Source organism: Pleurodeles waltl, chromosome 7, assembly GCF_031143425.1.
Source record: "Pleurodeles waltl isolate 20211129_DDA chromosome 7, aPleWal1.hap1.20221129, whole genome shotgun sequence".
In the NCBI taxonomy this organism is placed as follows: Eukaryota; Metazoa; Chordata; class Amphibia; order Caudata; family Salamandridae; genus Pleurodeles; species Pleurodeles waltl.
In genome coordinates, this window is record NC_090446.1 from 534,515,383 (window position 1) to 534,541,234 (window position 25,852).

Genomic DNA, 25,852 nt, shown 5'->3' on the forward strand with positions numbered 1-25,852 from the left:
AAAAGAATATGGAGAGTTATTTATGAAGTATAATGTCGTATAGGATCTGAAATTTGTTGAAAAAGGAAGTACAAAGACCGAAATTTCACGAGCATGTACCAATGAGGTTATCTATAGATAAATGTATTTGTGAATTAACGGACACTAGTATATGGTGAGATAAACCAGTGGTGTGGAAGAGTACATCCATGTAAAAATGCAGAAATTAAACAGGAAGACAAGGTGTTCACAGTCAAATAACACTAAAAAATATAGTAGTAAAAATATGAAAATGGCCAAGAAATAGCATTGCATGCTAAATTATGAAATCAAGAAGGATGTAAGGGGTAATCCAATATTATTGCATGTAACAAGTCTATTCAAATTTTCATAGGTGCTATGCATGAAAGAATGATGCAGAAATTGACAGACGCTAGAAAATGATGTAATTGACCAGTGATATAGAATAGTGAAGAAAAATAAAGAAAAACAAAACAACATTCCTGTACATGCACGGATAATACATGGAGAGAAAATATTTGCAAAACATCAGAAATCAATGAACAATATGAAAATTGACAAAACACATATGTACACTGCATCATGAAATCAAAAGGGATAAAGGAGATAATCCGATGTCTTTGCATATAACATATATTTCAGAATATCATAAATACTGTACATGGAAAGGTGATGCAGATAGTGAGGGCAGATTTGGAGATGCCGAAAATGCTAGAGAAAGACATGTAAGTCTTTGTCCGAGTTTAAACCCATCTCCACTGCTCGCAATCTTATAATCCACCTACTCTCTAATTGCCTTAGTTGAAGGGTTTTATTGCCACCCCTAGGGCAGCCGCCCAGGGTGGCGATTCCAAAAGTCTGCACATTTAGCCTCTCTTGTAATGGATGTTTCTTGTTGAAATGAGCTGCAAGGGGGTAGTCAGCGTTGTTGTTTCTGATTGCCCTGATGTGCTCCTGTAATCTTTCCTTAAAAGGTCTGATGGTGCTCCCAACGTATATCTTCTTGCATGTGCAGATAATACAATATACAATGTATTTAGTGTTACAGTTCATGAACTGTTTGATAGTATATGTAACATTCGTGTTATGCATGAACTGTTTAGTTTTGTCCTGTACATAATCACAGATATTGCAGTGTCCGCATCTATAAAAGCCTAGGGGTGGTGAGGGAAGCCAATTGCTTTTAGTGATCGTGGGCAGGAAGCTGTGGCAAAGGTGGTCCCTCAAGGTGCGTCCTCTGCGATAAGTCATGTCCGGTTGTGTCCGTAGACGCTTTTCCAGTGTCTCATCGGATGTAAGAATTTTCCAATGCTTTCTTAAGATTTTAAAGATGTCGGCACTAGCGCAGCTGTAGGTAGTTATGAAAGATGGTGGCTTCCTTGTGCCAGCCTGTCTATGTTGTTTTTTGGAAAGTAATGTAGTTCTATTGACTTTCATGATTCGATCATGTGTGTGACTAAGCAGTTTATTGGAATATCCACGTTTGGCAAAACGGTGTTCCAAAATTTTCAATTGTGTGCCAAACTCCTGGTCATCCTGACAGTTCCGTCTCACTCTAGTGGCCTCACCATACGGAATAGCCTGACAAGGCACGTGGCCATGTGATTGACGCACAGGTGCCGGGCATCATTTTTCTGGCCTTGCAGAGTAGCCGTTTGCAGCTAACTATTTTGACGCATGACAGGTATTAATGGAAATTACTTTCAAAGGCTTACAGTGCACCCAGATTCACATACCATGTCACAGCGGATGTTCATGTATGTAGTCAGTATGTTATGGCTACATGGGTGTGCATGTCCGTTCATATCTTGTTGTAACATTGGTATGTTTTACCTATATGTTTGTATATGTGTGTGATGCATGTAATGACTGATATCGTGTGCATATGTGCATGTGCAGCTAGACTGTGTCCACTTACATGTTAGCACATGTGTACTAGGAGTGTACATATGTGTTCTAACACATATTTGTGGGTGTTCCACATAGTAATGTCTGATATACAAATGTCCAATACATGGTAAAGAATGTGATACCCATGACAATTTGTACTCAGAAGATGCAGTGGATTACGGCTGGTTTGAAATCAAGTTACCCCTGACAATGTATGTGCATGTGTTTCTACTCAGTGGTATGTAGTTAGGTTCAGCTTTCATGATGCTCTGCTACACATGTGACATATATTTCCCCATGCATCTTAGATGCAGGAGATCGTGTACACACACATGTGTCAATGAAGGTTGGTATGTGCTGTGTGTGTGGTAAGACGAGTGTGTCATTTCAGTAACATATGACCACAGCAGTGTGTTTATGGGATATAAAACCTCACATATCTATCTTCCTGCATGGACACATGTTGGAGGTTGACAAATGCCTGTATAGTCATATCAGTGCCGCCTATTTTTTCGTATGTCGGAACACATGTGAAGGTAATTTTATTCTGTCAATGATCTTGTGATACATATGCACTAACATCTGAGGAAAGTTGCCTTTTGCGCAGACTCCAAAACACATTACCAGGCCTATGTCATTTAAGTGGTACATGTGTGCTAGAATATCTGGCATATGTGTGCATGCCACCAATTCGGTACTCACAATCGAGCACATCATGTTTGTTATGGCTGTCACATACAATGGCATACCACTGTGTAGCAGTATTGCAGTCTGGCAAAGACGGCAGCCTACTCATAATCACTACTGTGGGATTTTGTATGCCCACACAGACCCATGGTTGCATGTTTAGGCACAAGTTTACAGTGCTCCACATTACTTAGTCTACTGTGAACATGCATCAGGCCCCTTACAATGTCAGTAGTCTATGCAGCCATAGCAGTGGTGTTAGGATGTTTTGGGCAGGGATCTAGCCTCGTCATGATTGCTCTTCAGCAGAACAGACACATGCACAATTGTGATCAAAAGGACTGGGATATTATATTTCCTCTGGGGTAATTGATGTCAGCCTTGCCCTACCATGTACTAAGGACTAGCTACATGTAGGACATGTCTCATCATTTGGCATGGTCTGACAGGCATGATTTAATGTCCTTAGTAATTTCAATGGGCAGCTTGGTTAGGGCTTGTGTCTCTGTTGTAACTTCTAATTTAGGAACGTGCCAGGGGACAGACGGTGTCATCTGTCTCTACCTCCTGTCAAAATGGTAAGCAATGGGCAACTAACAAGTTATTGTAGTGGCAAACATGAGTGGGTAATGTACTGACCTGGCCATCCTCTCTGTACATATGTTGGGTGATCACATGTTGAAATTGATGTGTTGCACAGTCAGAATTGGTCTATGTGTGTACCTTCTCCATCTTTTACCGCATAACTTGTTAGGAATAGATTGTGTCCTACATTGCTGCCAATCTTTAGGCTTCTAACACGTTGTACATATCTTCTACTGCAACATTGTCCGGTCATATATGGACAGGATGCAATGTGTGACTTGTGTAAATTGAAGATGTACACATCTTCTACTACTGGCTACATGATAGTTACCATCCAATTGCCTGGCTTTGGGAGATTACATGACTTTCATACACACATGACATTACACCTGCCCGAGCACTTGTGTCATCTCCAGGTGACCTCCCTTGTTGTATCTCCAAGTATCTGTGGGTATCTCTCAGCTGTCCATCCACATTCTTCTTGCGCATGGGTATGCATTAATTCCTGCATTCCACAACCTAGGTCACTCTTACAATGAGTGTATGATATTACTGTGTGAAAAAATCTCAGTGCTGCTTTTTTTACTAGCCACATGCAACATATCTGTCTACTTCTTCTCCCGTTCATCTTTGGACGAGTCTGTGACATGTTTGGACATTGCTGGGCATACTTGCACATCTCACACCTGATTGGCATGTTGGAGACCTAGCCATATTAGGGAATTTTGTCACTGTTGATAACTTTCTTTTGGTCTGGCATGTGAGTGTCAATGAGTAGTGTGTATTGATATGTACTCTGAGATGGTGTAATACAGACTATACTAGGTTACCTTGCTAACACATGTCAAACATTGTCGGTAAATGCAAACACTTTGCTACCTAGGCCATACACCAGTACATCAGTCTTCACATGTATATCTGGATTAGCTGTAGGCATGTGTCAAGACAGCAGATTTATGTGACAGGTGTGTATAGAATTTACATAGGGAGTGGAACACACTCTGCCTACATTCTGCCCGGACATTAATTTGGTAGTGCATTGTCCCATTCTATTCTTAAATCCAGACAATAGGCCATATGTTTGGAGAGTGGTTCAGCACCCACTGCTTCTTCATTTGTCTGGCAACCCTTTTCACACTCCAGAGCCAACATGTGTGTACCATATTTGAGGTACAGGACACCATGTGCCAGGGTGGGGCCCAATGGCAGTGCCAGGACATAAACTCATTGATATACAGTGCAGGCTTTGACTCTAACTTTGGTTATTAACCCTGAACAGTAAATGAAGTTCCATTGTTATCAATGGTGCCCCTCCTTGTCACACATGCACAGTGCTGGCATAGCAGCGATCTGGCTGAGATGTGACACTGTTCCGTTCCTACATTACTTAAACACCATTTGATAACAGCCCCTACCTTATGTATGCTCCCCTTGCATACACCCTGCCAGGCGTGGAGATGATGTGGGCAAAGGGCTAGGATTTTGCACTTTGCCCACTTAATGTCACGTTATATTTTGTGGTGCATGGATCTAGGCCTTCAAGAGTCACATGCCGGTGGGTTATGTGACACTGATGTGTGACGTGGAAGCACTAGAACCTCTTACATCACATACTATGTTGCAATCATACTTGAGTTACATTCCAATGGCATATGTAGTGGGGAATGAATAGACCACGGAGATTCAGGTGGTATTTACAAAGTGTTAATATTTGTACAGTTACTATGGGTAGAGGTTCTGTACAATTTGTAGTCTTCTGCGAACTCTTGCAACAGTGTTTTGTAGTCCTATCTCCAAATGTGCTGCACCATTGTCATCCTCCTCCTCCTTGGGGACATCTACCTGTTCATCCCAGGAAACATTGGTCCGTATACATATATTATGCAAGATTGCACATACCAGTATCATCTTACCTAACAGTGGTGGACCATACAACAGGCTTCCTCCTGTCAGGGCCAGGCACCTGAACCTTGAATTTAGAAGCCCAAATGTCCTCTCCACCACGTTTCATGTTCTTCTGTGCCCTTCATTATATGCATGCTCTTCCACCATTGTACGATTGCCAAATGGAGTCATCACCCATGTCTGTATGCCATAACCTTGGTCGGCTGCAAAGGAATGAGAGAAGATGTATTGGTAATGATCGATAGTGGTTTGGGATGAATATTGGCAGTTGTCAGTTTTAGGTGCAGTGGTGACTCAGACTTGCTTCTGGTATAGTGTATATTCCTGTTTTGTGAAATAATTTCATAGGTCTGTGTTGATGCACATGACCATTCTGGGTTGTGGCTCAAGGACCTGGAGATTGTAATATTCAATCCAAACTGATGGTTCAGCCATTTCAAATATGTGTTGTGTTGTCCATATTTGTGCCAGTGTCCTACTGTTGGTGGAACCTTCCACCTCCTTGAACCATAGTGGTGTCATATGTAGAGACACCATGGTAGCCCTAAAAAGTCAAACTCTGGCCTCCAGGTTAACATGCTGCACTACGCATGCAGTGCGACACATAGTGACCCTTTGTGGCAGATGATGGCGGTGCCAGCCATCAAGTGTACTAGGGTGTAAATCACACAATTGGAGGATGAGCAAAAGTTGGCACAGTGGAATCTCCTAAGTTCCCATACATGATTTATCATGGACACTTTCAACACATGCACAGTGCAGGCATTGGGGGGATCATGCCATTATTCTACATGGGTCCCTATGCACGGTGCATGAAAGGACAGGTATGTCCTCTATACTCCCACAGAGTCCTACTATGGCATCCATGGTATTTAAAGTATTGTACATACTCTGTGCCATGGTGAGACTTGTTTTGTATAAGGCACACACATGGTGCCATTAGGGGTGCTAAGGGGCTCATGTGAGGTGGTACTGGACTAGGAGCTGTACGTCTCTTCATTCTGCCCCATGGTCTTTCATGGCAGGTAATGTTGTATTCCCATGTGTGCAACACAATGCAGTAGACAGGTGAATATGCACAATACAGGTATGTCAGGTATGTGTAGGTGATATGTTGTTGGTCATGGCAACACTTGGGTGGCATTTGATATTGGTGCTACCAGAGGCTTGAACTCCATGACTGATGTGGGGCTGTGCATATGTGTCACTTTCTCTACATTGACATGGTCTATGCCATTCACATTGCTGAGCTATTCATTATTAGGTGTAATGTGTGTGGGATCTGTATTTAGGTGTCAACCAGTGGGCACCAGTAGTGGTTTGGGACCAGCTTCTATATGCAAAGGGGACATAGCTCATCTGTCCCCATGTGGTGTGCTAGTCAAGGTGTTGCTATTTTGTGTACATGTGGGTGTATATTTGTGTGTGATGTGCAATGATTGCAGTGTAGTGTGGCATGTGGCATATTTGTTGTTGTCTGTACATCTGTGTTCCCCTGCCCATGTGTGTTTAGTGTGAGGTATGCCTTGCTTGTCCTACATGGTTGGTGTGTTGTTTGTGTACTGATTGATATGGTGGCTTACCTGTGAGTAGGCCATTGCCATATTGCCCATCCTGGAACCGCTCATTGATGTTGGAGTGCCGGAATATGTAGGCATCATGTATGCTGCTGGGGTATTTGGCAAGGATGTTTGAGAAGAGTCCATGGTGGTGCCACAATGGCCTGCACATTTATTAAATGGGTGTGCTTGCATTTCCTGTATAGGTGCTCAGTTGCTGTAGGTGGCACCAGTTGGACATGAGTGCAGTCCATTGCACCCAGCACATTCGGAAACCCAGCAATTAGATAGAAACCTTGCTTAGTTTCCTGCTGTATTTGCTGGGTGTGGGGGAAGCAGATGTGGTGGGGTGTGAGGTGTATGATGGGAGACACCTGCCACTTGCACCAGCATATGGAGGACACTGAGGAGTTTGGTCATGGGTGGTATGTTTGTTGGAGTTGCCACCCTAGCAGTGATGTCTGGCACAATGTGGTGCAGTAGGCGTACTATTGACTCCTGGTTCAGACGGTAATTCCTGATGACATCTTGTTCCCTGACCCCAAGGATGGTTGTCACTGACGTCTGCGGCGTGTGCCAAGCTGGAGCAATAACAGTTCCATATTGTCCAGGAGGTTGCCAATGCTCCGTCTGTGTGTTTTCCTTAAGTGGTGGTGTGTGGGCCTCTTTTAAAATATGACACAAATCAGCTTTTGTGTCATTTTTTGGGTCTGCTTCCTTTCTGTGCATCGTTTTTGCATCTGGGGTAAATATGGCTCTGAGGGGCTAGCGTAATTTTTTTGAAGGGAAAACCTACCTTGCATGTCATTGTCACAATACGATTTGTCACTCTCAAAAAATGATGCTATCTCTGATATTTTTACACTAGACAGGTCTAGCGTCAAAATATTAATATGAAGGTAGGTTTGCTCTGCTTTTGCGCAAACAAATGACACAAAGATGGCACAAACTTTTCTTAAATATGGACCATTGTGTTTGCTCCCATTTGGTAAGAGATTTGATTATGATCCAGCCACATAGGAGCAAAAAGATGTTTCCTGGCCGTGCAGGACAAGGTAACTACTGTGTCCCAGGGCAGTCCCACAGGGACACAAAAAGTGAGCCGGCCCGGGGCAATTAAAGGCTCAGGAAGGGGGGGGCTCCCTTTATAGTTAAGTTATGGCCCTAGGGGTGGGGTCCCCTTGGCCTCTTGGGGAGGGCCCCTTAAAAAATACTTTGGGCATTGGCGGATTGCGTCGCCGGGGTCAAAAATGACTCGAGGGGGGGGGGCATGCACCCCTCTCCTTAAAAATATTTTAGGCTTGGAATGGGGTCCCCAGAGCTGAAAACCACTCGGGGAGGGGAGCCACGCACTCTCCCTTAAAAAAAACTTTGGGCCCCGGGTATTGGGGTACCTGGGGCCAAAAAGGCCTCAGGGAGGGGGCCAAGCACCCCTCTACCCTTGGCAAGTATGTACAGAGTAATTTCTTTAACATATGTCAATATTCAATATACAAATATTTATATAATTAGAAAATGATTTTTTGTCCCAGTTAAATGATATAGAAATAATATTAAATGATCAGTCAATAATAATGAAATGGCCACCAGGCTAGTATGTATTAAGTGACTGTTTAAATTTATGTTAATATTGAGTATACAAATATTGACATATTTTTAAAATTATTTTTTGCCCTGATAAGATGATAGAGAAATAATGTTAGATGATTGGTTCGCATTTGGGGAGATTTATTATAGGATCTTTTATGAAATTTATGAAATTTGCAATATGTCAATACATTGTGTTTTATTTATCATGTGGTATGTAATTTACAACTTTCCTCATTAAAATTGTGATTGTGGTTTAGCCTTTTTGCCATTTTTAGAAATAAATTCCATTTGTTATAAAGGGTGGTGGTGTACTCCATGTTTGTATTGGCTGTGAGAAAGATCTCTTCGAGATCGAAACACATCACCATCAAACTATCTTTTGCATACTACAAGCCTTGGAGTGCGAGTTTTCAAGTGTCTGCGACTGCTGTACTTTTGTTGTTATTGTCAAGCGGCTGCCGGCATCTGTAACTCGCACCGACCCCGCTATGGTGGATGTAGCCGGGATATGCCGGAACTTTGCCACTGCATATATATATATATATATATATATATATATATATATATATATATATATATATAAATATATAAATAGATACATATAAAATGGTGGCAGCCATTTCGGGCCGTATTTATACTCCGTTTGCGCCGAATTTGCGTCGTTTTTTTCGACGCAAATTCGACGCTAAACTAACGCCAACTAACGCCATATTTATACTATGGCGTTAGAGGCGTATAGCGCCAAAGTTCCCGGAATGTGCGTCATTTTTTAGCGTGAACCCCTTCCTTGCGTTAATGATATGCAAGGGAGGCGTTCCCGTCTAAAAAATGACTCCCAGGCCTTTACGTGGTATTTATACTCCCGGGCAAAAGAGACGCCCGGGAGTGGGCGTGGCTTAAAACTGCGCATTTGCGCCGCTTTTTAACGCCTGGGTCAGGCATGGCGTTAAGGGACAAGTGGGCTCAAAATGAGCCCAGAGTGCCCTCCCCTGCCCCCAGGGACCCCCCCTGCCACCCTTGCCCACCCCAGGAGGACACCCAAGGCTGGAGGGACCCACCCCAGGGACATTCAGGTAAGTTCAGGTAAGTATTTTTTTATTTTTTTTAATAATTTTTTTTGGCATAGGGGGGCCTGATTTGTGCCCCCCTACATGCCACTATGCCCAATGACCATGCCCAGGGGACAGAAGTCCCCTGGGCATGGCCATTGGGCAAGGGGGCATGACTCCTATCTTTACAATGATAGGAGTCATGTTGATGGGGGATGGGCGTCGAAAATAAATGGCGCAAGTCGGGTTACGATGATTTTTTCGACGTAACCTGACTTGCCCCATTTTAAGACGCCCATGCGCCATTTTCCCCCTACGCCGGCGCTGCCTGGTGTACGTGGTTTTTCTCGCGCACACCAGGCAGCGCCGGTCTGCTTGCGCCGGCTAACGCCATTCAATAAATACGGCGCCCGCATGGCGCTTCAGAATGGCGTTAGCCGGCGCAAAACTTTTTGACGCTAAACTGCGTTAGCGCAGTTTAGCGTCAAAAAGTATAAATATGGGCCTTCGTTTTTTTTTACTTTGATCAATCACAGAAAAAAAAACGGATGTTTTTATTTATTTTGGATGCGGGGGAGGGGCCAGACATATTGTGCCCCTTTATATAATTTTTTTTTTAACTTCAGGACAAGGTTCTATATCCCCGAGTCCTGCAACGGCAGCCAGTAACATTTTTCTCATGTTTCTGGCAGCCAATCAGGGTGCTTGCTCCAGCAGGAGTCTGACTCCTGTGGGAATATGATGGCCCAAGGGAACAAAAGCTCCCCGTCACCAGGGCCAGTTCCAATAAAAAGGAGAGGGGGATATTTGGCCCCCTAACCAAGTCCCCGGGGATCCTTTCCCTTGGAACCTAATACAACTAAACAGGAGAGGAGGGCATGCAGTCCCCTCCACAAGCCTTAACACTCACTAGGGAATGAATACCTATGGGCCAAATACAATGCAAAAGGGCAGGGGGCTGCACAGTCCCCTCCCCAAACCTTCTTGTGCCCCAGAGACTTTATCCCCGGGACTCTATCCCAGAGGGCCAAATATAATTAAAAAAAAAGGTTAGAATAAAAAGGGGAGAAAGGGGCCATGTGCCCCCTCCTGTGTTTTTATAGGACCTGTGGACCACATCACCCTGCACCAAAGTCAATTAAAAAGGGAAGGGGCGTGCAGCCCCTCCAAGCCTTATTAGGCCTTGGGACCTCCACCTCTCAGTGCTGAAATGTAAATGAAAGGGGTTGGGCTCACTAGGACACAGTAAGTGAGCCAGCCCCGGGGGCTATATACATTTTATATATATATATATATATATAGAGATGTTTGTTTTGCTAATAACTTTAATGAATTTTCACAAAACTTCCCCAAAAAAGTTCATCCATCTCAGCTCTTTTCTGGAAAGTTTTAGGGTGAGCCATCAAGCAGGAGTGCCTGCAAAGCAATATGGAGTGAGTTTCAGTGCATACATTAAACCTTTATCAGAAATAAACTGTGTGCAATAGCAGAAAATGCAATACTACTGCTCATAGCTAGATAGCCCTGTCGAGCCACTGAGTTAGTAGCATCTTGGGGCAATCATCATCCTTCACCTCTTAGAAACCATAGCACTTTACACCTTGCAGGCCAAACAAGGCTGTCAGAATATTATTACAGACAAGGTCCTTATAACACAAACTCCTCTCAGCTGTAAAAACAAAAGTTTCAGCTAGAAGATAATTTAAATAGGCATTTAATGGTGGAAGAGGTTATGATTTTTGGGGCCCTTCTCACCTAGTATGACCCACAAGAAGACCTGAACAGAAAGAGCATATCATTCTGAATTTTTTGGTGGTGGTCCCATTACCCTAGGACCACAACACACTGAGTTATGGCCAAAAATGTGTTGTAAAGGGAAAGCCTGCAAAGCATTATGGGGTAAGTTCCCATTCATACCATAAACCTTTATCAGAAATAAACTGTGTGGTGCAATATCACTGGTGGTGGCTAGATGTCTCTGTCAAGCCAACTGGGTTAGTAGTGTTTTGGAGCAATTATCACCCTTCAACCCTTGGAGAGCATAGCGAACTACACATTTGCAGGCCGAGCAGGGCTGTCAGAATATTATTATAAACAAGGCCCTCATAACACAAATTCCTCTCAGCTATAAAAAACTAAAGTTTTAATTAGAAGATAATTTGAATATGCATTTAATGGTGGAGGAGGTTATGTTTGGGTCCCCTCTCACCTAATGTGACGCACAAGGTGGCCTGAACAGAAAGAGCACATTGTTCTGAATGTTTTGGCGGTGGTCCCATTGCCCTGGGACCACCACGTGTTGAGTTCTGGGCAATAATGTGTTGTAAAAGGCATGCCAGCAAAGCATTATTGGGTGAGTTTCCCTGAGTGCAGTGAATATTGTAATATCAGCTCTCCCACTGTGGCTCTATATTGCTATATTGCTATACTAAGCAATAAAAAAATGTACAAAACACACGCACGACACAACTACTTGTAATGACTGATTATGTAAAGTAAGGACGACATGATGGGCAAGTGCGGAAAACAAACCGCGCACATGAACATGAGGGCTTACTGACAAACATGAGAGGCAGGAAATAAAGAAAATTGTCAGTCCAAACAACAGAGAAACATTCCAGGCGCAATTAAACTGTACTTGGCCAGTGCTCCTCAGCCAAGTACAGAAAGTGACGTATTGGTTGCCAAGCCAGTTAGGAGGAAGCACAACAAGAGCAACGCTGCCTTTAACCTACTCTAAGCGGCAGGCAGCGGCAAGGCAGGAGCAAATGCCTATTCTCCATCCAACAGGTCTTGCTGTCTAGACCGAACCTAAAAAATTAATTAACAGCTTTACACCATATTTTGTAGAAAGCTAAATATTTATCCAGAAAGTGTGCTTTATGTCATTTGGTGTTAATCTGTTCAGATGTCTTAGAGAAATGTAAGGATACAAATGTATAAATATATGTTGACAACCAACTCCCTGAAGGACCCTTGTGTGAAAAATTTACAAATAATGAATTCTGATGTTGTGTACACAGGATTACCCTGGGGCCAACCAGCTTCAACATGAAGAAAAATGTGGCAGCTGCACTACAGCTGCATTAGAGGACATTAAAATTTGTTTAATAACCTATATAAGGGGCGGGGTAGGAATACTCTGCCCCCCTAGCCATTGTGGCAGGGTCCCAGAGAGACCCTTACAAGAGCCAAAAAGGCACATTTTTTTGCCGTGTTGCAATTCTGCGGGACTCCTGTGGGACTCAGTGCAGCCTGCTCATGTGTTCCTGTGGGACTCCTGCAGGGCTCCCGCTGGAGGCCCAAGGATTCCGACAAACAAACAAAAAATTAAAAGGTAGTATGGAGCTCTGTGGCCATTTGGCTGCTTCGGGGTGTTGACTGCCCACAAGGCCCTGCGGCCTAACCCTTGTTGCATATAGCCGAGGAATGAACTCAGTGAGGGTTTGCCTACCCGCATGGTATTGTCTGTAGGGCCTAGCCACAGGCTCTTGGCAGCTAGAAGTTAGCGGCACCTGACGGTATAGGGTGAAGGACCACAAAAAATGTGCCAGTTATATGTAATTAACATAAGTAGAACTTGCATTGCTGTGATGCACTGCTTATGACCTCACATATTAAATAATCACTGAATAAATATATATATATATATATATATATATATATATATATATATATATATATATATATATATATATATACATACACAGACATATATGTACATATAAACATCTATATATATCTATATCTTTCTCTCTCTCTCTCTCTCTCTGTATATATATATATATATATATATATACGTGTGTCTACATGTATATTCACACAAAAAATACAAAGGTTACAGGGACGTTAAAGTTAGGCTCACATTTTAAACATATGAAACCATAGAAATTCACCAGTTATAGTTATCTCAAATAACTATAACTATCGCCCCTCGCCATGCACAGTTTTTTCTTCAATATTTTGGAGTCATTTGGAGTAATTAGCAGTGCATGGGGTGGGGACGAATTATAGTTACCTTAGGGCACGAGTTATAGTTACTTGAAGTAACTCTAAGTATAACCAGTGAATTTTTATAGTTTGATACGTTTAAAATTTTAGCCTAACTATAACGTCCCTGTAACCTCTGATTTTTTAAGGGAATGTATAGCTTTAAAAAAAATTCTATTTCCTAACTCTAATGTCCCTGTAACCTCTTTTTTTTCAGTAAATTTCTATGTTTTTTTAACCTAAAGTAATTTGTATTACCATACTTTAATTCAAACACTGTCGCGCACGACCGTTGGCCATGTGCAGTGGCGGTTGACCAAACCCTGCGTCCAACCCCCCTAACCACCCAAGTCCATGCTGCGCATGGCCCTTTGGATGTGCTTGGCTGTGGCCTGTCTCTCTGGGTGTGTGAATCAGTATGACAGGGTGTATCTGGGTGTGAGAGTGGCTGTGAGAGTGTCTGTCTGGGTGTGAGAGTGGATTTATCAGTATCTTAGTGGGTCTGTAAGTAAGTGTGTCAGTGTCTGTGTGGGTCTGTGAGTAGGTGGGTGGGGGGTTCAGTGGGTCTGTGAGTGAGGGCATGAGTCTCTGAGTGGGTCTGTGAGTGAGTGTCTGAGAGGGGAGAGTGGGTGGGTAGATGAGAGTCTGAGTTGATCTGTGGGTGTATGAGAGTCTGCGTAGATCTGTGAGTTGGTGCGTGAGTGGGTGGGGGAGTCTGTGAGTGGGTCTATGAGTGAGTGAGTCAGTGTCTCAGTGCATCTGTGAGTGGGTGTGTCAGTGTATCAGTGGATCTATGAGTGGATGTGTAAGGGTCTGAGTGGGTCTCGAGTGGTTGCCTGAGAATCTGAGTGGGTCTGTAAGTGGGCAAGTTAGTGTCTCAGTGGGTCTGTGAGTGGATGCATGAGTGTGTCAGTGGGTCTGAGAGTGGGTGTGTCAGTTTGTGAGTGGGTCTGTGTGTGACTCTTTAACTGGGGCTGTAAGTGGGTGTGTGAGTGTCTGAGTGGGTGTGACACTGTGTGTGACCATATGTATTTATATATATATATTTATATTTTTTTCTTTCATCAGGAGGGTTTGCAACTCCGTCACAACGTTACACGGGGGGCACCGCTGAGCACCGAAATGGGGCTTGCGGATCCACGATCGTCAAGAAGAAAGGAGCTTTTAACCTTTTTAAACTGATAATTCATCCCTCACAAACCTATATACTGTTCACATGGGGTCAGAGTACCTCTACCCTGACCCCTTCTACCTATTTCTCAAAGACCATTGCGGTCAATAAAATGGTGGCTGCAACTTTTTGAACTGCTTGCACCCAGCCAATCCCACTCCTTCTTGTGACTCCCTGATATGTGGCGCTCCCCATCGGATGCACTATGGATCAGCATCCCTATATATACATTTTGTTCCCCATTAATTACCACAAAGCACTGAACAGATTCACAACAAAACACAAAAACATCACTTTCTGGACCAGGACCTACGTTCCTGCCAAATTTGTCTTAAGTCCATCCACTAGTTTCGACGGCATCACTGTTCAAAATCCTTATAGAAAAATGAATGGGGAAAAAGTGTTTTGGGACCCCCCCTTTTCCTTATCCGCCCCAGATGGATCACCCAGAAACTTTCCAGACAGCAAATGACATGAATGGCAAATTTCTTTGGAAAGTTTAGTGAAGATTCGTCAAGTGGCGCCAAAGATAAAGGCAAGTAAAAAAAACGCTTTTTTGATAGACACAAGGTCCTAACTATAACTACCTAGTGGTGACCACCACAAGGTAATATATATATATATATATATATATATATATATATATATATATATATATATATATATATATATATATATATATTACACACGCTAACTTTCCTCATAAGCTCAATAACTCATCACACATTCCATTCACCCACTCACTCTGTGACTCAGAGAGAGGCTGGTTAGTCTGGGCTTTGCATTTGGTCATTTTTGCCATTTTAAGATTGTCAAACAGACGTTATACTACCCAAATGATGAGCAGTGTTCGATCCATGAGAGAATCTTGGAAAGAGAGCAGGCACTAAAAGGTAGTAAGAGATGTGCAATACTTACTGTAGAAAGCAGTGTGCAGCTGTCAATACCCAGTCATTGGTGATCAAGGATCCTCCACAAGTGTGATGGCCATGGATCTGTAAGCTGACCTGCCAAGGCCATTTACCTGCTTCTGAGTCCTCTCCACCCACAATCCGATTCTCAATAAGGACAGGCTGACCGCAAGCTGGCATAGAAAAAAGGTTATAGTGAGCTAAATATTTTGACCCACCTTGAGGACAGCAGGGAAATATTTGGAGAGGGTTTCAAAGTTTCCAATCTGCCTGAGATGGGTGTCTTGGCACATAGCAATGGGATCAGCAAACTGAGCTTCACTCTCGATTTCCCCTCAGTGAGTAGACTAAAATGGGATAGGCCTAGAAAAATCATTCCTTTTTCTTAGCCCAACTATTTGTCCTTCATAATGAAGCCAACTGGTAGTCAGATAGAAACAAGTGCACCTCTTTTGCTCCAAAATGGTCTAGTCTCTTCGGACAGCATGGGAAATATTGAGACCTTTTGGCCTCCTGGAAGTGTTCACTAGAGACAAGCACCAACATGTGGATGAACAGTTGTTGGATTTGTCATTTACCCACATAAGTCATGCTTGGTGTAAGCGGTCAATGAAAATTTGTACAAAAAGAATAAAGAGCCCTCTTAACTCTATCCATACTGATGCAGTAAAAAAGATCATATATTTAATGGAGGAAACTGCGTTTTAACCAAATTCGAGGTCCACCCAGAAAAACACCAAGGAAGGAGCAAACATGATGTCTACACTCTGTGAGCATGATGCACTAACATATTTTGCAGTTGCAAACACTGCGCTTCACAACATAGGAGTATTTGCAACTGCAAAAAAAACTTTTACCGACTATTTCAAAGGGATTCTAGATAGGTCTGATTCATAATTTGGAAGAAGCATGATGTTGGCATTCCTTCCAACTTGGGAATCAGTGTAAGATGTATTGATGTTTTGTAACCGCAGTTCAGTCACAAAGCACTGAATTATTGCTGACTCCTGAGTTGAGGTGGTAACCAATTCACAGAAGCAAAGAAGTCTCCTTGGGTACCCTTCCCCTTTTTTCACAAAAAGTAGTTTTCTTTTTTAAACACATTCCTGTTTCTTTTAAAAGGCAGCATTATTTAAAAAAAAAAACTTTTTTAAAAACCGGTCACAGACATGGTGGTCTGCTGACCCTATCAGGCCTATATCCTTGTGATAACTACCAAGCTTAGTGTGTCAAAATATGCAACCTACCTCATGAATAGTCATTTGGTAGGCTAAATTGTAATTCACTCTGAATCGAAATGTAGTGAACCAACCTATTAGTACATAGGTTAGTTTGTTAAATTCTTTCTGGTCACAAAAATAGTGGTCACAGATTGCAACCATGTGTTTGCAACTAGTAGCATTAGGCCCTATGTGCTTTATGTAGGATGCATCAGGTGTAAAGGGTTGAAAAAATGTGCATAGGCTCTATCACAAACCTTATCAGAGAGAAGGGCAGAATAGAATAGCAAACACCAGATTCTGAGTTTTCACTTGAAAGGAAGACGTACACATGGATTGAATGATTCTTTTCCATCCCAATAGTTAATTCCTCTGGAAAAGACTGTAATGTCATCCCGTCATAATACATTGGACAAAAACATGAGAGTTATAATTATATTTAAAGATGAATTTACCTGCCTGACTTGTGGTATACTGAACACCTGGAAAGAGAAATGGACAGATAAATGTTTCTAATATTCCATTCCGCTTTGTTTTAATCTTACATTTAATAAAAATAAAAAAAAATTAAAGACAAAAAAGAGATGGAGAAAACGGAATTTGAGCTTGAGATAGTGATATTAAAAATACCACTAGAGGCTAAAAGTGCTGAAATATAGCAGTGGTAGGTGGGGAGCAGGGAGTTTGGATGGAAAAGTCCTCTACATGGTGACAGATGTGCACCCCTGCCCTGAGTGCCCAATCGTACTGATGTCTGGATCCCTAATGCTGATTTTTGTTGTCATAGGCAAACACGAATCATGTTTGGATGCCATGCTATAGGCCTATCTCACAGACAGGTCTTCTTAGACCAGGAGGGGCGCCCAAAGTGCTACCTTCATAGTGGTGGAAGGCTACTGCCTTCACCAGGAGTTAAGTAGAATGAGTGTGGGACTGGCAGCATACAGTACATGCATGCCGTGATCAGTATGAGTAAACAGGTCCTTTTCAAACGGAGTCACTAAAGTGAGGCCTATATTCTCACTCACTTTTAAAGTTCTGAAACTGTGGGGGTCATTCTAACTCTGGCGGGCGGAGGCCGCCCGCCAGAGTTCCCCCGCCAGAACACCGCTCCGCGGTCCGAAGACCGCCGCGGTGATTCTGTGTTTCCCGCTGGGCTGGCGGGCGACCGCCAGAAGGCAGCCCGCCAGCCCAGCGGGAAACCCCTTCTCACGAGGAAGCCGGCTCCGAATGGAGCCGGCGGAGTGGGAAGGGTGCGACGGGTGCAGTTGCACCCGTCTCGAATTTCAGTGTCTGCTAAGCAGACACTGAAATTCTTTGTGGGGCCCCCAGGGGCCCCACGACACCCCATACCGCCATCCTGTTCCTGGCGGGCGAACCGCCAGGAACAGGATGGCGGTATGGGGTGTCGGAATCCCCATGGCGGCGCAGCAAGCTGCGCCGCCATGGAGGATTCCTTAGGGCAGCGGAAAACCGGCGGGAGACCCCCGGTTTTCCCTTTCTGACCGCGGGCAAACCGCCGCGGTCAGAATGCCCTTGAGAGCACCGCCAGCCTGTTGGCGGTGCTCTCGCGGTCGTTGACCCTGGCGGTCAATGACCGCCAGGGTCAGAATGACCCCCTGTGTGTCTAATTCACCCTTGGTGTGAAGTGCTGCGCAGCACAGAAGTGGTGTATCTGTGCTGGGTCTATGTGTGCCTGAGAAGGAAGCAACACAGGAATAGTGCAGTGCTGAGCAGTGTGCATGGTGTATGCATATACTGGGTGTGCATGTGCCTTTGAGTGGTACAGTACCTGAAGGATGTAGTGCTGTGCACTGGGTCCAAGATAAGTGCATGTGTTGGGTGTATGTGTATCTGTATGTGTGAGTGGTACAGTACATGAAGGATGCAGTGTGGGCTTGTTAAATGCATCGGTTGGATGTATGTATGCCGCTGAGTGGTACACTACATAGAGGATACAGTGCTGGGCAGTGCATGCATTGTAAATTTAATGCTGGATGTATGTGTGTCTGTGAGTGGTACAATACATGAAGGATGCAGTGCTACGCAGTGTGTGCACATTAAATGCATATGCTTGATGTATGTCTGCCTATCAGCGGTGTAGTTCATGGAGCATACAGTACTGTACAGTCCATCTATGCAGTATAGAGACACTGGTTGTATGTGTGCGTCTCAAAGGTTCAGTAGATGGAGGGCCCTGGTGTAGGAGGCTGGCCTTCTATGTAGTATACAAAACTAGGCACACTGTGTAGGGGGTCCAGGCAATCACACGTTTGTTTCCAGAGGCAAACACTAGATCACCTAATGCTCTACTTTTGGAGGTAGCTTGGTCGAGCAGGTAGGCTAATCTTGGAGAGGTGCATAGCATTTGTTGTACTCACAGTATCAATCATGCATCTCACACATTCAATTGAATAACTCACGACCAATTTATAAAAATACTTCAGATTTGTATATACCAAGATTATCAAAACTGGTTAAGTACTTTTTGAGTTATGAATTTTTGAAGTTTTAATAAATGGAGTCTTTCTGTGTATAATTATGCACCATAGGAATCAGTAGGCAGTAACTTTTTAAAATGCATATACAATCGTACACTTGTGTTACCAGGTTCCACTTTTTCAGGTTGGTTGAGGTCATCGGTGGGCACACTGTGCCAGCTGGAGAGACTCAGACAGTTCCGTCGGGAGCAGCGTTGGAAAGTCTTTTGGAGCAGGTACAGGGCCACTCAGGGGGACCACTTGGAAAAGGGTGGTTCTTGTAGTTCAAGGGTAGTGCCTTAGGGTCCCCTTGTGGTGTCAAAGTTGCAAGGGGTGTGGGATCTTGGGGGCACAGCTGGTTCCTCGTTGCAGGGCACTGGGGGGACCAGGTGCAGGTGACTTGTTGATCCAGGAGCTGTGCACAAAGGAGTCCCTTGGAGCTGGAGGTAGGTCTCTTTGAGGGCTGCTCACAGTACAACGTGGGCTCTCTGGCAGGAGGTTTGGGGTGTTTCTGGAGTCCCTTGACTGGGGCTTCCTCCTGATCCTTTTTCAGCTCTGGGAGAGCTGGCTTTCTTATTGACAACTGACCAGTACCCAGGGTATTGGTACTGTCCGGCCACCAAGGGGCACAGTGCCACCAAACCTGGCACACTTACAGGGTTTGTCCTGGTAGTTGTTAGTTTGTCGTCGGGTCTGGCTGCAACTTCTGCTTCGGGAGATATCAGCCAGTCAGTGAAGTGACCTTCACAGGCTTATTGGTTCTTTGTTGGTTGCAGAGTTGTCCCCTCACTCAGAAGGGAGATATTGGGCGATTTGTAAAGTCTGGAGGTCCTCTTGGTCTCATGAAGTCAGTCCAGCTCCTCCTCAGCTGCGATTGTCAATTCGTGGGTGCAGCAGGCAGGGTTTAGCACCTTTTCTTGATGCAGCAGGTCAACAGTTCTCTTGCTGTGGATCTTCTTTGGTGCTGATCTTCTTTATCCTTTTGAATCTGATTTCTTGGTCCAGGGATGCCCACTAAATACTGAACTTAGTAGGCATTTTAGGGGCAACCTGGTAGTGTCGAATGGGACACTTACCTTTGGGTGGCTACACCCACTATAGTGACCACTTCCTGTGGGAAGGGTCACTGCCCTAAACCTAATTGGCTACTTTCCCTCCATTCAAGATGGAGGAAAAAGAAAAAGAGGGTCAACCTTGCAGGCAACACCTTAGGGGTGGTGCATGCCAAGCGTGGCCACTCCTCCAACCTTTGTTAGTTTTCTGGCCTTTGCTCCCACTAAAAGTGGGGGTTTGCAAAGGGGGATGCTAGCTGCTGCTTGGGGCTCAAGTATTAAAGGCGGTAAGCCCTTTGAATCTCACTGCCAGGACAGTGCACATTCCTGAAGGAGGGGTTGTTAGCTCCTCCACCCAGGAAGGGCATTGTCTTACAAACCGGAGAGCTAGGGTAAGGTTTGTATATTGGCTGTCTGGAGGTGGCAGCTGGATAGGATCAGTCAGCAATGATGTCAGGATGCAGGGGGCACCTCTAAGGTAGCCCCTGGGTATATTTAGGGATAAATCTAAGACTGGCACCAGTTTGGATTTATTACTCTGAGTTGTTTGATACCAAACAACCCAGGGTTTAGAGTGGCCATCAGGTAGCTGGGAAACTCGTGTTTGACCAGTGTCCAGCACATGTATTAAAATGGCTGCTCTGTTCACTCACTGTTTCCCAGGTTTGGCAAGGACACAGTGGGGGCATATTGCTCATGCAGGTATGCCCTCACATATAATAATGGAGCGCCATGCCTTAGAGCTGTAGGGCCTGCCAGAGGGGTGTCTTACCTATAGTAAATGCAGTGTACGGTGCACAGGGCACACAGGCATTGTGCCATGTCGAGTTTGTATTTTAGGTTTGCACCAGAACACTCAGCCTGCAATGACAGTGCCGGTGCACCTGGATGCCTGGACACAACTCACGAAGGGGATGGAGCTGTTAAGAGACTCATAAAGAGTAGGGTTGGGGACCCTGGAATAAAGTTTTGATGCACATATCACTGTGGCTGACATATAGGTGTGAACTCTAGTCACTTCCATAATCTGTGTTGTGGGACTATCATTTTAGGAGACAGTCTTGGAGTAAGAGTTTACTTTTCAAAAGGAAGAGATAGCAGAGGAGTGAGTACTTCAAAAGAAGCAGAACCCCAAAATAAAACTTCAAAGTCTCAGACCTTAAAGCACAATTTAGTGTCTGGAAATGGACCATAGGAAGGGGAGACTGAGACCAAAACAATTGTCAACTGCCAACCAGTAAGATTGGCTGCATGAGGAGGGAAAGCTTTGCAAGGCTTCTGCCTGTGGGCAAGACTGGGGGCCAAGGTCTGTAAGTCTACCTCCTGGGTGAGGCGATATTCCTGGAGCTTGGAGCACCAGCGCCTGCCTGCTTGCTAAGACCAGTGTGCCCTGTGAGGAACAGGAGACCATTGGAGGGAGTGAGGTCCAGTGGGAGACCTGTTGAGTGGGCTCCCTGTGTGAGGAAATGGTTGCTGTACTGATTGGGTCATTGCGGTTTGGAGGACATGTTTGGTGTTACCCGTATGCTAGGAGAGGGCCCCGTGAGCTTAGCTGTGTGACTTGTTCCACTGATTGGGCCTGAGCCTGTGTGTGGAAGTGGAGCAGCGACCCTGTATGCCAGAGGAAAGACTGCCATGTGGAAAGGGGGCGTAGCCCACTGTGGTAGCCGGGCAGCAACTTCCTATGCCAGGAGGGGCCACATAGGGAAGTATCACCATGCTGACTGGACAGACATCCATGGATGTCGAGTTGTGGTGACCCTGTATGCCAGAGGGGGTCCTCAGTGGCACATGCTGACAAATGAAAGGGGTGGGGTAGCGCTAGGGAAAATAAAAACTAAAGATTACTTACCTACCGGCTGCCGCCTCAGTGCTCTTTTCCTTCTCTCCTGCAGTCCATAAACTGGAGCACAGGCTCCCAGACTCCCCTATACCAATCCAGACACTTCTCTCATTCTGATAACTATTACCCAGCAAAAGAGAAGCACCAGGATTAGTCTGAGCGGGCTGGTTTTGCACTTACACAGGGACGGGGAGCCTGTTCCTGTACGCCACCCTGCTGTGCAAAACAGCTCGGGCTGGAGAGATCTAAGTGCTCATTTTGGTTTGGTCATCCTAAGACAGCCGACCAAACCCACATGCGCTTTTGCAGTGACCACCTTTCCTCCACCCTGCTGCAGCTGCTGTCCATCAGGATGGCACTGCCCTCCCCTAAGACTGGCTCACACGCTCAGTTGGCTTGGCTGGCAGCCTGCAGGATGAACAATAAAATGATCATAAAATTGTTTCATTATCATTTCATGTTTCATGTTTGAATTTTCTGGCTCTCAGCTATAACACAGGGGAGCACATTACCAAGGACCGAATCATCCTAGGTGCTATCAGGAGCCTAACGAACACTTATGCCGCAGGGAGCCTTCAGTTACCTCAGAGCTTAACTGTGAGTGAGATATTCTGCATGTGCTGAGTGCAGTTGTCTGGTCCTTATGCGATTGACTTACAAGAACTTGGCTACAGCTGCTTCCAGCGCCCATGGATGGGTGTGTCTCTCTCAGGAACTCTGAACGCTTCCTTCCTGCTGGTGTGGGTAAGACTGGTTTTAGGGCTTTCGGCCTTGGAGAACTTGCCGCTAGTAGTGCTGTGACACTAGAACACTGTTGAATTTAACTGACTAAGTAAACTCTTAAGATTAGGGGGGTGATTCTAACCCTGGCGGTCGGTGATAGAGCGGCGGCCAACCCGCCAACAGGCAGGCGGTCAAAAAAATTGAATTCTGACCCTGGCGGGAACCGCCAACACAGCCCGCCACTTTAACACTCCGACCGCCACGGCGGGACAGACAAACAGCGCGGCGGTCACCGCTAACAGGCAGGCGGCAGACAATGTACCGCCCACACTATACCAACTCACCAATCCGCCACCTTTTCCGGGGCGGGATCCCCGCCGATAAAAACACGGCGGAAACAGACTACGAATGGGAAAACGCTCACCTCTATACACTCCACGAGGACGGAGGACAGCATGGAACCCGAGTTAAACATCCTACCAGCTATTGTCTACCTGCTCATCTACCACGAGTACGAACTCCGGCGCAGAAGACAACGGTGAGTACTGCACCTACGACACAGGGGAGGGGGGAGGACGAAAGGTTACGGGTACACACATACGCCCCCCCCCCAACTACCAACATACCAATGCAGAGCAACAACTAAGTGACACCACCCAAATCCCCCTGAAAAATGCAAAGACATAATAAAAATGTCAAATTAAATTTATGTATAAATTAAGTTCATTGAAGTCATGGAAATTTATCGATATGCAATATCAAAGCAAAAATAATGAACAGTGCGAAAGCTATGTACAAAGTCAATAAGTCCTGCTCAGTTTGTCAAATATCCACAGTCCGTGGGCCAATGTCTACCAAACACATGGGCAAAGCCCACACAGGAGACCTGAGTCCATTGGAGAGAACACTGCTGGGGCATCAGATGACAAAACTACAGGCACCTCAGGGGGAAGGGAAGGGGGGCACCTCAGCCACATGAGTCCACGATGCCAGAACCACGAAGGGGCCACCATGCCCACTGTGCCATCCTGGGGAGTGCAAAGCCACAGTCTCACAAGTCTCTACAGTGGGTGGTATGCCCACTGTGCCATCCTGGGGAGTGCAAAGCCACAGTCTCACAAGTCTCTACAGTGGGTGGCCTGCCCACTGTTACATCCTGGGGAGTGCAAAGCCACAGTCTCACAAGTCTCTACAGTGGGTGGTTTGGCCACTGTGCCATCCTGGGGAGTGCAAAGCCACAGTCCATCAGGTGGATTACAGACTCCACTGGTTATGGAGGAGGCAGGGTGCCCAGAGTGCAGCGTGAACACTAGCTCGACACAGAACCGGCACTGTCAATGGGCCAGCGGTGCTTGAGATGGTGGGGCCCAGCGGAGCGGTGCTTGAGATGAAGGGCCCAGCGGAGCGGTGCTTGAGATGAAGGGCCCAGCGGAGCGGAGCGGTGCTTGACAGGAAGGGCCCAGCGGAGCGGTGCTTGAGACGGCGGGGCCCAGCGGAGAGGTGCTTGAGATGAAGGGCCCAGCGGAGCGGTGCCTGAGACGGCGGGGCCCTGCGGAGCGGTGCTTGAGATGAAGGGCCCAGCGGAGCGGTGCTTGAGATGAAGGGCCCAGCGGAGCGGTGCTTGACAGGAAGGGCCCAGCGGAGCGGTGCTTGAGATGAAGGGCCCAGCGGAGCGGTGCTTGACAGGAAGGGCCCAGCGGAGCGGTGCTTGAGACGGTGGGGCCCAGCGGAGCGGTGCTTGAGATGAAGGGCCCAGAGGAGCGGTGCTTGACAGGAAGGGCCCAGCGGAGCGGTGCTTGACAGGAAGGGTCCAGCGGAGCGGTGCTTGAGACGGCGGGGCCCAGCGGAGCGGTGCTTGAGATGAAGGGCCCAGCGGAGCGGTGCTTGACAGGAAGGGCCCAGCGGAGCGGTGCTTGAGACGGCGGGGCCCAGCGGAGCGGTGCTTGAGATGAAGGGCCCAGTGGAGCGGTGCTTGAGATGAAGGGCCCAGCGGAGCGGTGCTTGACAGGAAGGGCCCAGCGGAGCGGTGCTTGAGATGAAGGGCCCAGCGGAGCGGTGCTTGACAGGAAGGGCCCAGCGGAGCGGTGCTTGAGACGGCGGGGCCCAGCGGAGCGGTGCTTGAGATGAAGGACCCAGCGGAGCGGTGCTTGAGATGAAGGGCCCAGCGGAGCGGTGCTTGACAGGAAGGGCCCAGCGGAGCGGTGCTTGAGATGAAGGGCCCAGCGGAGCGGTGCTTGACAGGAAGGGCCCAGCGGAGCGGTGCTTGAGATGAAGGGCCCAGCGGAGCGGTGCTTGACAGGAAGGGCCCAGCGGAGCGGTGCTTGAGACGGCGGGGCCCAGCGGAGCGGTGCTTGAGATGAAGGGCCCAGCAGAGCGGTGCTTGACAGGAAGGGCCCAGCGGAGCGGTGCTTGACAGGAAGGGCCCAGCGGAGCGGTGCTTGAGACGGCGGGGCCCAGCGGAGCGGTGCTTGAGATGAAGGGCCCAGCGGAGCGGTGCTTGAGACGGCGGGGCCCAGCGGAGCGGTGCTTGAGATGACGGGGCCCTGTTCAGCGGTGCCTTTCTTCACGGCGGGGCCCTGTTCAGCGGTGCCTTTCTTCACGGCGGGGCCCTGTTCAGCGGTGCCTTTCTTCACGGCGGGGCCCTGTTCAGCGGTGCCTTTCTTCACGGCGGGGTCCTGTTCAGCGATGCCTTTCTTCACGGCGGGGCCCTGTTCAGCGGTGCCTTTCTTCACGGCGGGGCCATGTTCAGCGGTGCCTTTCTTCACGGCGGGGCCCCGTTCAGCGGTGCCTTTCTTCACGGCGGGGCCCTGTTCAGCGGTGCCTGTCTTGTCTATCAAGGGAGCCAGACCTGGCCAGGAATCCCTGCTTAGTTGCCCTCCGACCGTGCAGTTGCTGGACCCTCCTGTGACGGAGTCCTGGGCCCGTGGGTGTCCTCCGTCACACCCGGGATGGGGCTTGTGGGGCCCTCCTGGTCCGCGCCCCTGCTGGCTGACTTCTCCGCCCTGCTGCCCTTGCCCTCCTTCGATGAGGCTCTCTGGCCCTTGCCTCCCCTTGATGTTGTGGCAGGTGACGGCCCACGACTTTGCTCCTTGGGGGCAGCCGTGTCAGCCTTCTCGCGGCGGCCCTTGGTTTTACGGGTTCTCTTTCCAGGGGGGGGGGGCCTGGCTGTCCCCTTGCTGCTGGCCGATGTATCTGTG

The 25,852-nt window shown here is 46.6% G+C and overlaps 1 protein-coding gene across 1 annotated transcript in view; it reads right to left on the reverse strand.

Annotated features, from left to right (window-relative positions):
* LOC138246912 (serine protease 27-like) overlaps nucleotides 1-15,928 on the reverse strand; it is a 175,667-nt gene extending 159,739 nt beyond the window's left edge. The window contains exons 1-2 of the mRNA XM_069201659.1: nucleotides 15,916-15,928; nucleotides 15,345-15,510 (exon numbers count right to left, since the gene is read on the reverse strand). Of these exons, the coding sequence (XP_069057760.1) occupies nucleotides 15,345-15,510; nucleotides 15,916-15,928 (179 nt within the window). The remainder of the gene's footprint in view (nucleotides 1-15,344; nucleotides 15,511-15,915) is intronic.
* Nucleotides 15,929-25,852: the final 9,924 nt, after the last annotated feature.